The 12,892-nt window shown below is 42.4% G+C and overlaps 1 protein-coding gene across 1 annotated transcript in view; it reads left to right on the top strand.

Moving 5' to 3' along the window:
- The first annotated feature begins 413 nt into the window (after positions 1–413).
- Positions 414–12,892, top strand: part of Mcf2 (MCF.2 cell line derived transforming sequence) — a 90,921-nt gene continuing 78,442 nt past the window's right edge. The window contains 4 exon segments of the mRNA XM_032889498.1: positions 414–582; positions 585–604; positions 607–662; positions 12,278–12,306. Of these exon segments, the coding sequence (XP_032745389.1) occupies positions 414–582; positions 585–604; positions 607–662; positions 12,278–12,306 (274 nt within the window).

Raw genomic sequence — 12,892 nt, 5'->3', positions numbered from 1 at the left:
GGTCATGCTGTCTCCTCCCTACACGTGCGCCAGGCAGCCTTCCGACCCCTATGTGGGCGTCTCTGTGGGGGCTGTCCCCTCTGGTTCCTGGTGTCCCGCCCCTGTTCATCCCGTAGAAAACTAGGCGGGGACATGGGTGTACATCCACAGGGAGCAGAGTTGCACTCAACTCTCAGTGGCTGAGGTCAGAGCGCTCTGCAGCCAGAGTCCTGAAATCTCTGCAAGTTTCTGGGCTCCCTGCCCTGGGTCTTGTTGGTTCCAGCTAGGGGGCTCTAGTCTTCTGAGCCACGGAGCTGTGTCGACTGCAACCCTTCTGGCAGCGTCTGTGCTTGCACAGGCGGGCTGCTAGAGAGCAAGAGTCCGGCAGTGGCCAGTTGGGGTTGGGGTCACCAACCCGCAAGTCTGGCTTGAGGATGGCGGAAGCAGGGTCCCCTCCAACAGGGCCCTCTCCAGCAGAGCCCCCTCCAGCAGGATCCCCTCCTGCTGCCGCCCTTGCCTCGCAGTGGCTGGCGTTCAGGAACTTGCCTAAGGCTGCCTCCCGGGCGCCCAGGACTAGGAAACGGCAGCTAAATCCAGACAACTGTACTTCGTGCCTTTCACGAGACAGAAACGGGTGTGCAGGTGGATTTGGCCATGGCCCTGCATCGCGTTAGATACAGATAGTATTAGAAGAACTACCTCTCTGCTTGCTGCAGCTGCCCTCCTGCAGGTGAGTAACACTTCGCGCACTCCTACCAGTAGCTCCAGGACACCCGGCCTCTCCCTCTTCCCGATCCCTCAACCTGTTAGTGAAGGTGTGGTACATTTGTCTTCTCTGGGTGCTTCCCCGGCCCCTCTCTCACCTTTCCTCCTACCTTATTATTCACTCCACTAGTCCACCCCAACCCCTGCGGTGGCGCTCTTAGTTTAGAGCCACCCTGATTGTGGTCCTCAGCTCCTCAGGCTGGCGGCCACTCTGAGGACCTATTTGGCTCTCTACTCTGCTCAAGCCCCGCAGGCAGACCTCCAGAAGCCCACCAGGCAAGGTGAGACTGTCCCGCGTCTCCTCCTCACTTCCCACCCCACCCCACCCACCTAGGTACCCCTTGGTGGAGTTGGGAATATTCTTACTCTGCATCCTGTACCCCAGAGCCAAACCTCCCTGAGGATGAGGATGCGGACGCACTTCCCTGTAACACTCCCTACAGTTTTAAAAGCGAGGTTTATTTACTAGTGTGGGTGGTGGCTGTTTGTTTCATTTACACGTGCTAGGGCCAAGTCAAAAAGGCGCTTGGATTCTGAAAGCCGCGGGCCTGCAGTTGGAGGAGGAGTTTGTAGGCAAACTGTGGCCAAGGATTTTGGCTTTCTCCTTAGGACTGCCACTTCTTTCCACCCTGCTCCTATGAGCTTCCTGCCTCCCTTAGGCTCTTACTAGGAAGGCTAAAAGCTTTCTTGTCTTAGAGGGCACAACCAAAGCTAACAAACCTCTTACTGCTGCCATTGTATTTTGGTGAAAGGCTTAGGAGTGATGCGAAGCGGCGTTTGATGTTTACATGTTGAGCTAGAGTTTCTAGGCTTTGGACTCGGTGTATCACGAAGTACGCAGAGACTCCAACGATTTAAAGTTCCTCTAGTACCACTGGGAGTCCAGGGATATTTGTCAGGTACTGCAGCTGCTGGCCAGGTCTTTTGTGCCTCTGTGGTGCTTACCCTGTGGTGTTCCCTGTAATGGGAACTTGGGAATTAAAAACTAGACGTGGTACAGTTTTTCTTTTCTCAAATCAGGTAGCTACAGTGTGTGTTCCAAATTCCACTTCTCGTTCGAAACTGTCCATGAATTGGAAGGAGGTCACATTGATGACTTTGGTTAAACCACGGGAAACAGGGCTTTGTCTAGAGCTTGGTAACAAAGAATTCTTTGGTCTTGAGTATTTTGTTTGGAAGTGGTCAATGTTATTTTCTGTATGTAATCATAAATCATTAAGGGAAGTGTGGGAGTGGGCCATACACTCTTTCACAGTTTAAGGGCAGTTTAAATGGATTTGGGAGACTTAAAAAAAAAGGAGAATCTGTGCACAAATCCTGGGCAGTGAGAGTGAGGGCTAAAGTTCAACTTTGTAGAAAAAAAAACTTGAAAAATGAAACAGAGTTTCACTTTGTAGTTCAGAATGGGCTCCAAATAATCTTCAGTGCTAAGAGTACATTCCCCACGTATACACCACTCCCCAGCACACACACACACACACACACACACACACACACACACACACACACACACTCTCACACACACACTCACAATACACACACCCTCACACACATACACACACACCAAACATACCACACACACATACACACACACCTTCACACACACACACACCCACACATACATACACACACACACATACACACACACACACACACACACTCACACACATACACACCAGACACACACACACATACACACACTTACACACATACATACACACCAGACACACACATACACACATACACACAAACACACACACACACACACACACACACACACACACACGTATGGATGTAAGAGAATGAGGTTATGGGGATTGAACCCCAGGGCCTGTAGATGGATACTAGGCAAATATTTTACCTCTAAGCTACAATCTTAGTGGGAAAAATGCCACAAAATGAACTACAAAGGGACGTTTTAATTGCCAGGCATTTTTCTTCGTTCTAGGTTCATTTTCTTGATCCTTGGAAGTTTCTAACATGCTGCCACTGTAGCATGGCAACAAGTCTTAGCACTTAAATGACACAGTCCCCTTAGTGGGGGTGGGGATAGGGATGCAGTAGGGGGTGGGGGGACTGGCTGCTGTTTGTCTTCAGGTGTTTTTCAACAGTTACCACCACGTCCCCCACAAAGAGAAGTACATCTGTGACTGGGACACGCCCTATAGGATATTATCACTTCTTGTTGTTCTTGTTGTTGTTGTTGTTGTTGTTGTTGTTGTTGAGATGGGTATTTTAAAAACGTGGCCCAGGTTGCTTTTGAGCTCCTGGCTTAAATGATCTGCTTGCACCTGTAGAGTAACTGAAACTACAGGTTGGTAACACCACATACAGCTTGAGCTTTATTTTAGTCTTTTCAAATTTGCACTGTTTTGTTCTCTTTTCTGTGTGTATATGTGTGGGAGCATGGGCCCTGGCATATATGTGGAAGTCATAGGGCAACTTGCAAGAATCTGTTCTTTCCTTCCACCACGCTGCTACTCAGGTATGCGCTCTTACCTGCTGAGCCATTTCATGAGCCCTTCTTATTTTTTTCCTCAAGGCTAATCTCAAATTCTGGATCTTCCCACCTCTACTTCCCAGGTATTGGGATTACAGGTGTGTGATACCATGCATAGTCTATAACTGTATATGCAAAAAATAGATTTCACATACTTAAAAATATTCGTATATCAACCTATGTGCTCAGAAAGCTTTTTATCGCCATGAAGAACCCTATGAAAGATCACTTATTACATAGTTATGTGCATACAGTTTCTCTTATGAGGAAGCCCAGAGGGAGAAGGCACGCTTTTGCTTTCTGGGGTGGGGGGGTCTCAAGAAGAGAGGGATGCACAAAGTGTAAAGAATTAATTTTTTCCACGTGGACAAGGGATGGGAATGGAGTGTGGTAGAGGTGGAGAAGGTATTCCAGACACAGGATGTAAATGAGCAAAGACAAAGCAGAAGGGAGAATATACTTGGTTTATAGAGTTACAGATGATGTTCTGTCATTAAAGCAGGTAGGCATTGTGCTGCACACCTTCCATCTCAGCACTGGAAAGGCAGAGGCAGGTGGATCTCTAAGCTTGAGGCCAGCCTGGTCTATAGAGCCAGTTCCAGGACAGCCAAAGTTATGTAGAGAAATTCTGTGGAAAAACCAAGGGAGCCTGGCAGTGGTGAAGCACACCTTTGTTTCTAGCAGTCAGAAGGCAGACACAGGCAGATCTTTGAGTTTGAGGCCAGCTTGATCTACAGAGTTCCAGGACAGTCAGGGCTATTCCAAAAAACCTTGTCTCAAACAAGCAAATAAACAAGCAAAAGAACTGGGTGGGGGCTGGGCTTTGGGGAGAAAGACTGGGAATGGAGGCCAGGTGTGGTGGTGCTTGAATTTAATCCCAGTACTGGGAAGGGAGAAGCAGGGAGATCTTGAATTTGAGACCAGTCAGGGCCACATAGTGAGGGCCTGTCTCAAGAAAAACAAAAACCAAAAAAAAACTAAAAACCAACTAAGCAAAACAAAAGGCTGGGAATGGAGGAGAAGGACAAGTTTGGGTTGAATTTATTTTATCATTTTATGTTAGTGCTCAGAATGGAGCCCAGAGCCTCACACATGCTAAGCAAATACACTGCCACTGAGATATTATTCCCAACCCTGGGATTCAGTATTGAGTATGTGCTTTTGGGGGACATTCGGGTTGAGCTGACCAAGAGGTCTAGATCCAGGAAGAAGTAGGGAGAAGTAAACCTTATTTCTTCCTGTCTTCTCTCTCTATTTTTATAAAAGATTTATTTATTTATGTATGTGAGTACACTGTAGCTGTCCTCAGACACACCAGAAGAGGGTGCTAAACCCCATTACAGATGGTTGTGAGCCACCATGTAGTTGCTGGGAATTGAATTCAGGACCTCTGGCATCTCTCCAGCCCCTCTAGTCTTCTCTTAAGTGGAGGTTTTTCTCCTTAAATCTATGTCCCTATGGGCTATCTTGATAGCCAGGCTGAATAACGAATAACCACATGCTCATTAACCTGCTCCTACAGTTTTCCCTTCTCACATGCTTCCTTACTTAATGAATAGGAAAAAGGTTTGGCACCCCATGAAGAATAGAAACTCTATTAATCTAATCGAGCCTCACCCAACTAAGAATTTAAGGAGCCATAGGACAAATTTGTTTTCAACTGCAATGTGGCATCATGAAGTTTTAGCTCAAATAGAGTATAAATGGCAACATTGATTTGCACACATTGTACCATGTTGTAAAATGTATTCCAATGATAATGGGTCTTTAATGGGGCTAAACTTTTTCTATTTTGAAACAAAGTCTCATGTAGCCCAGGCTGCCCTGAAAAACTCTATGTAGCTAGTTGGGGATGGCCCTGAATTTATGATCCTCTTACCTCCACCTCCTCAGTGATGACATGTATAAGCCACCATTCCAGATGTTTTTAATGCCAAGGTTCTGTGGACACATCCAGGGTTTCATTCATGTCAGGCGAGCACCTTACCAACTGAGCTACATCCTGAGCACATTATATTGACTATTTTCCATGACTATCCCATGAGTATTATATTGACTATTTTCCATGTTAGACTTCTCTGAGAAACTGAGCACCAACACTTTTAGTGCCTGGTTTATTTTTCTTTTTCTTTTCTTTTTTTTTTTTTTTTTTTTTTTGTTCTTTTTTTCCAGATCTTGGGGCAGAACCCAGGGCCTTTTGCTTCCTAGGCAAGGGCTCTACCACTGAGCTAAATCCCCAACCCCTGGTTTATTTTTCTTCTCAAACTTCTAACCATTTTGGACAGAAAGGTTTTCAAAAAGTTTACTTACCTTCTGGACTCCTGAACCTGGAAATAATTGCATCCTTTCCTGATGACTCAAGACTGTCCTTAAGACAGCATCAATTATGTTAATCTGATATATACAGTGCTCAGGGGTTTGAGTGGAGGCTCTTTGTCTCTATGGCAAACGGGCACAGATCTCTCTGCCTTTTAATTTGTAATGTCTGCTGTCTAATCTCTTCATATATCCCTTCTCTGTTAGCTGTCACTTCTTGCTGCTGTCAATTTTTTCTACTGTAGTTTACTGTCTCTGGTTCCAGGCTGCATCCTCCACTGTTTATTTTGATGTGCTGTAAGCTAAGGAACATTGTAGCCCAAATCTGCAGAACTCTCTGAAAAATAGAAATAAGTAATTAGACTGGGAAGTCTTCCTTTATTAATGCTTATGAACTTTGCATGTTTGCATGTTTGCATCTGCACATGTGTGTACAGAAGCTGGATGTTGACTGTGGATATCTTCTGCAGTAACTCTCCACTTTGTATTTTGAGACAGTGTCTCTTGCTGCACCACTGAACTACCCTGGAAATTCCTCAAATTTGCCTGTCTCTGTCTCTGCTAGGATTAAAGGCACCACCATGTCTGGCCACAAGAAGTGCTCTTAACTGTTGAGCCATCTCTTTAGCTCAAGAGTTAAAGAAATATAATACATATTTTATATATAAATAAAGAAAAATAATAGTAATAAAAGGATTATTTTGTCTCTTCTAGGTCATTAGCTTGTCAGTTTGAGAATAAAAATCTAGTTAGGGATTTGCTAGAAATTGCTTAGACTCTAGGGCAATTTTAGGGAGTTTGTTTCTTATTTGGAAACACGAATGCCACCTATCGTAGGCTGGCCTGAAACTTATTTTGTGACCCAAACTGTGAATATTTTTCTGTACTGTTCTTTATGGACATCAAATTCTTTTATTTATTGTGTGCTGGGCAGTGGGCTCAGAGCTCAGGGCATGCCAAACATGTGGCCTACCATTAAACTATCTGTGCCTTATATGTAAAGTAATATGGACTTTATATACTATTTTGCTTATTTTCGTTGTTTTTGGAGGAAGGGTCTCAAACTCATGATCCTTTTGTCAGCCTCTCTGTATGTTGGGACCCCAAGTTTGTGCAGCTTTTCTGGCTCGGAGTTCATTTTTAATACCTTGATGATTCCTTGTAAAGTTTCTAGGTGAATGAGAAAGTTCACATGTTGCTAGAATGTAAGTTTTGATATCTTTGTGGCTGGAAAGTCTGATAGACGTTGAGCTGCCTGCCCCTTGGAAATGTATTTCAGTTAGGTGAGCATCAGGTCCTGTGTGTACCTTCAGGAGTACTGCAACTGCAAGCTTTCTGCTCCTTAGGGTCTTCATTCGCAGTCTTGTGCCAGTTGCTTAATTAGCTGCCACCGTACCTATTGAGTATCCAGTGTGTTGACAAGGAAAACCTTAGAATTATTTAAAAAATATTTTCTCTATTAAAAAATGAACCGCCGTGATGAGGTATCACTATTCTTAGCTTTCTTGATGCCACTTAGAAGGACTGCGCATCTGCTGGGGCATTCTTGAATTTGCATTTGCAAGTCCCATCATTTGATTTGTCATTTTGCACTGTTAGTTTACAAAAGAGGGTCAGTTTTTGCTTCCTTTGTTGTGACCTGGGAAGGATGACTAACAGATATTGTGTGTTCTCCCACACGCATTATAAACCAAAGGAAACCATTTTAATTGGATTTACTGTTGCAGATGCTGTGCATTTCAAAATTAGATTTTCTAAACCCAAGAAGCAATGAATAGCCACGGAGTACGGGAGCTGGCATTGGTTACATGGCTACACCGATACTCTGGGTTCGGACTTTAGTGGGTCATCTTGTATGCTTTTATAGCTTGTGTTTTAAATAGCTGTCCTCAAAAGGTCAGATGTTATAATAAACATTTTAGAAGAGGCAAATAGTGCACATACTTAGCATATTTAGATCATTCGGTTGGTGGCTGTGCCCATTATGTTTGTGATTACCATTATTTAAATTCATGTTCAATCCTGGCTGGACTCTTTTGCACTGTGGGTACTGATGATGATGGTGATTCAGATGAGTAACAACAGAAAAACAATGACTGGGCTGAAGAGATTGATTAAACACTTGTTCTTCCAGAGGAACTAGATTCGATTTCCAACAGTCACATAACTGCTGACAGTGGACTATAACTTCACTTCCAGGGGACCTGATAGCCTCTTCTTGCTTCCACCAACACTAGGTATACCATGCACATGGTTCACAGACAAACATGCAGGTAAAACATTAATATACATAAATCATTTGAAAGGTTATTGTTGTGTGTATGTCTGCTCATGAGGGCACAGGCTGATGCAGATCAGAGGTCAGCTTTATGATGTCAGAGTTCTCCTCCTACTAGAACACAATTTCAAAGGTCACATTTCAGACTATTCTTTAGGAATATAAATTGAGAATGAAAGCAAAACCATTTAGAAGCAGCAAAATGGTTCAACAGGTAAAGGGATTCATTGTTGCCTTCAAACCTGCAAACAAGGTACATATGTTTAATCCTAGCACCCAAGACTCAAAAATTCAGCATACCATCAGAAGGTTTTTTGGTGCATTTCTCTCTATGGAGTCCCAAGAAGTGCAGCTCAACTACTCAATGTAAGGCAGACCAATACATGGGTGCCATTTGCAAAGAATCTGTCTGTCATCACGTGTCCTTTCACATGCTTGCTTTAGCAGAACATCCTCCTGTGTCTGCTTCATTGAAACATTCCTTCACTCATCTGCCTCAGCCTTTCACCTGTGTCCACTTTAAAGAAACGTTCCTTTAGGTATTTGCCTCAACAAAACACCATTCAACTGACTTTCCGAAGATAAGTTTCCATGTCACAAAAGTGTGAGTGGATCTCTATGAATCTGAGGTCAGCATGGTGTACATAGTGAGTTCCAGAACAGCCAGGGTTATGTAGAGACACTGTCTGATAAAAAAATAAAAGCAAGTAAATACATAAAATAAAATTGTGTGCTGAAGAGTTTTCTTGCTTTAATTTCTTCTCTTTCCTCCTTTCCTTTCTTAGTATTTTTGTTTTGCTTTGCTTTTGTGAGGGGGGTGGTGGTCTCAGTCTCACTTTATGGGGTGGACTAGCCTTGACCTTATGGAAATCCTCCCACCTCAGCCTTCAAGAGTTCTGAAATAGCAGTCACTATGTCCAACTTGTTTGTTTTTAAGGCATGCTTTCAGAATTATCCAAAGAAAAAATTCTTTTAATAAAAAGTAGCTTTTTCCTGACAGTCATTTTGAAGATGATGCACCTCTTCAAATGATTTCACATTTCTGAAAAAAAAATGCTTCTTTAACATAGATTTTTGTATTTAGCAAAGAGTTTTTTATCATCTACATTTTTCAAGCATTGGTCAAGTTGCAAAAGAGCTGGAGGAATATAGAGAGCTGGGTGGCAGTTCTGGTTTTGCCCTCTTTTGGTATTTAAGGACCTTTCATTTGAATTACAGTGCTTCACTTTTGCATGTCGCCTGGACATATACATGAGAATATCAGTGTCTGCAAAGATCACCTTTTCACTTGCAGCCCATGCAAATGTGTCTGGCCCTGGACTGAGCTGAAAACTTGCTGGCCACCTTTAAATCCTTTAGCACTCTGAGCTGCTAAAAGGGTCCCTCCATCGAGGGCAGTCCTCAAGGACTAGGCTAGAAAACTCAGGTCTTTTTCATTTCTTCTGTGTGAGACTGCCTTATCAGTGTAGTTCTGGATGTCTTTTTCCTCCATGCTCATTGCATATAGTCAGTTACAACTGTAACATTCATCCCTCTGGACAGGAATTGCCTCTTGCTTCTAGATAAAGAGGCACCTGGGTCTCCAATCTGGGCTGATGCTTAACTGACTTCTGTAGTTGGATCTGGCTTTCAGCTTTGAACACAGGATGTATTACAGTGGCTGGTGGATTCGTAAAATAATGACAAAATTGTGTTGAAAGGCGGATTACTGCTTTGCAGCTTATTCTTCTATATCTCTTCATTCACTCCTTCTATTCCACAACTTGCTCTAGGATTATAATGTAAGGGTTCATGATTCCCTGAAAAAATGATACCCCTGACTGGTAGAGACTGTAAACACAAAGAGTGTTTTATTGTGCAGAACTCCAGCATGCTGGGGTCTCCCATTACCAAGATAGAGAGACAACCAAGTGAGCTCACAGGCCTCATTTAAAGCACATTAGGGGATTCTGGGGCAGGTGACCTTTATCTTACTACAACTCTAGGGACATTCCATTTTTGGGGGTGGGAGCTGGAAACTGTTACTGTGGAAGTCTGGAAACTACTACTAACCCATTGTCCTTGCCTCAGGCCAGGTGGCAGGGCAGCTTCTGAGGTCTAGACTTGCCTGGAGTTACCCAGTTCTTGGAAAGAGAGATTTAGGGCTCATCTCCTAAACTGCCAATTCGAAGCCTGTCATGGAGTCAGTCTAGCCTTCTCACTGCTTAATCCCTGATTCATTCCTTTAAATCACAAATAAAGGCTGAACATCTGTAGGTCTTGTAGCTCTTCTTCCTGAATTTGGGAAGTATTTCCTAACTATATATAGTATATATCTTTGAGTGCTGGTACAATGATGGCACTTAAATAGCAGGTATATTTGTTTTGATATGATGTGTGAATTTTTTTTTCCTTTTCTCTAAAGACAAGCTCTCAGGATTTCAGTTCAAAGATGCTTAGCTTGAACGCCATCTCATAATTTCTTTGATCTTTTAATTGTCACATTTAATGATTTCTTTCCTATTTATATTGTTTATATATGCAACCCATATTGATTCTTAATTTGGATTAGTTTAACTCTTAATATTTTCTTAGTTTAACATAATACTTTCTTGTAGTGATTCCTGAAATAATTTTATCTTTTAAAATTTATGCTTTGTGATAAATACGAAATAATCCTGTAGTAAGAGCCAAATTCAACCCTCACACACATATGTAATGATAATATTTTATATATAGACACTGGCTAATTCCAGATTAAAAAATACTGTGTAGTGCTAGAGAGATGGCTCAGTGGTTGGAGTCCTTGCTGCTTTTCTAGAGGACCTGAGTTCAATTTCCCCCACCCACGTCTGCAGCTCATAATTACCTGTGACTCTAGTACCAGAGGATCTAACAACCTTTTCTGGCTTCCAGGGGCACCCACACACATCTACAGATGCATACTTAAATGCGCCCATCTGAGTATAGCAGAGCATCATGAGAAATCATTTCATTGACTTTTCTTTCCTTTCTTTCTTCCTCTTTTTAAAATGCTCGTCATATTTGGTCCTATCCTGGGTCTCAGGGCTCTGGTTCCTGGCTATCCATGCAGTGTCAGGTGTAGACTCCCTCTCATGGTCACAGATTAGATCAGTTATAGGTTGGCCACTACCACAAGTTCTGCCAAACCATTGCCCCAGCAAGTCTTACAGACAGGATAGACTGTAGGTGGAAGGTTTTATGGCTGGGTTGATATCCCAATTCCACCTTTCCTGCTTATAGAAGATGGATGATTTGTGCTCTGTAATCCTCCATTACTAGGAAACTTTGCCCTAGATCCTAGGTGGTTTCCATTGCACTAGGTTCCTAGCCCACAAATGCCCACCAATTCCATAATTTCTCCCAGTATTTTCTCCCTTCTCCCCAACTGTCTGGTCCTTCCTGTTCCTATTCCCACCTGCCTCGAGTCCACATGAGAAATCCATTCTATTTCCCCTTCCCAGGGAAATCCATGTGTTCCCCCTTGGGCCCTAGCCTCTCTGTGTCTATAGATTGTAGCTTGGTTATCCTTTAATTTACAGCTAATATCCATGTATAAGTGAGTACATACCATGCTTGTCTTTCTGGGGCTAGGTCACCTGACTCAGGATAGTCTCTAGTTTCATACTGTACCTTTATTGCAGAACAATATACTTGACAATATCCATTTGCTTACAAATTGCATGATATTTTGTTTTTAACATCTGAGTAATATGTCCAAATGTACCAGCTTTCTTTATCCATTCTTCAGTTGATGGACATGTAGGTTATTTTCAGTTTCTGGCTATTATGTTTAAGCTGCTATGAACATAGTTGAGCAAATGTTCTTGTGGTGGGATGGAGCATCCTTTGAGCATATGCCCAGGAGTATTATAGCTAGGTCTTGAGATACATTGATTCACAGTTTTCAACTGCCATGTTGATTCCCATAGTGACTGTTCTAGTTCACATTCTGACCAGGAATGGAGAAGTACATATTTTAATTTTAAACATAGAGTCTCTCTTTGTAGCTAAGGCTGGCTTTGAACTTAGGATTCTCTGGCCTCAGCCTTCTACTTGCTGCGATTGTAAGAACATACTTTTCTGTTACTCTTTTTAAAAGTAAAGTAAGGATCTATATGTTCCCATTCAGAACCAAAGAGAAATTCACTAGATGTTTGGTGAATTGCAATAGATTAGAAAGAGGCTTCAATATATGTTAGCAAAAGAAGGAATTAGCATGAATCTGTGAGGTTTTCATACATACTGTACTTTTATTGAAGAACAATATACTACATTATCCTACTGTAGTCAAATAAGAATTTATTTTCTGATAATTTCAGAATTGCCTTTTATTGGCTCTCCCTTTCAAATCATAACATTTTCAAGGGAGCATAGCCACCGTTTGAATGTCCTACATCATTGCTGTTTACAGGTGCTAAGGCATATCTCTCTTTCAGACTAAAAGGGAAAAATTACCTGTGTATAAACTCATCCATCTTGTACAAAGACCTGAAATTCACAACACCAACCATAGGAAATTTTCAAAGAGATGATTATTTAGGTTCAGACTGCAGTGGTCAGGCAGATTGCTTGGTGGTCAAGAGCCCTGGCTGCTCTTACAGAGGACCACATCAGAGGGCTCACAGCCATTTTTAGCTCCAGACCCAGGGAATCTGATCCCACTTCTGACCTCTGCGGGCTCCTGCATGCATGTGGTGCACATGCATACACTCAGACATACAAATAAATATGCATGAAATAAAAATAAATATGAAATGAAAGAATTTCAGATTACAAAAATTATTTATACATATCCTTGCTGTGGTTTGGGAAGAATGGAGGCTGTCAAGTTGTATCCAGTTAATCATTTCATGAGAGCTATTGGAGTGTGTGTTTCTTAGTACAAGTGTCACATGCTTGATCTGCAGGGTAACACACCAGATAAATGGTATTCTGCAACCTTTTTCTGAATCTATGCTAGATTCTGCTTCAGGTTAAGATAGTGACTTGCAGCATCTGGCGATTCTTTAATACGAGATTTTTGAATGAATTTGTATATGCTTGTTCATTCC

The sequence above is a fragment of the Rattus rattus genome, chromosome X, assembly GCF_011064425.1.
Source record: "Rattus rattus isolate New Zealand chromosome X, Rrattus_CSIRO_v1, whole genome shotgun sequence".
NCBI lineage: Eukaryota > Metazoa > Chordata > Mammalia > Rodentia > Muridae > Rattus > Rattus rattus.
The sequence above is the reverse complement of the archived record's forward strand: the minus strand, read 5'-3'. Positions and strand labels throughout refer to the sequence as shown.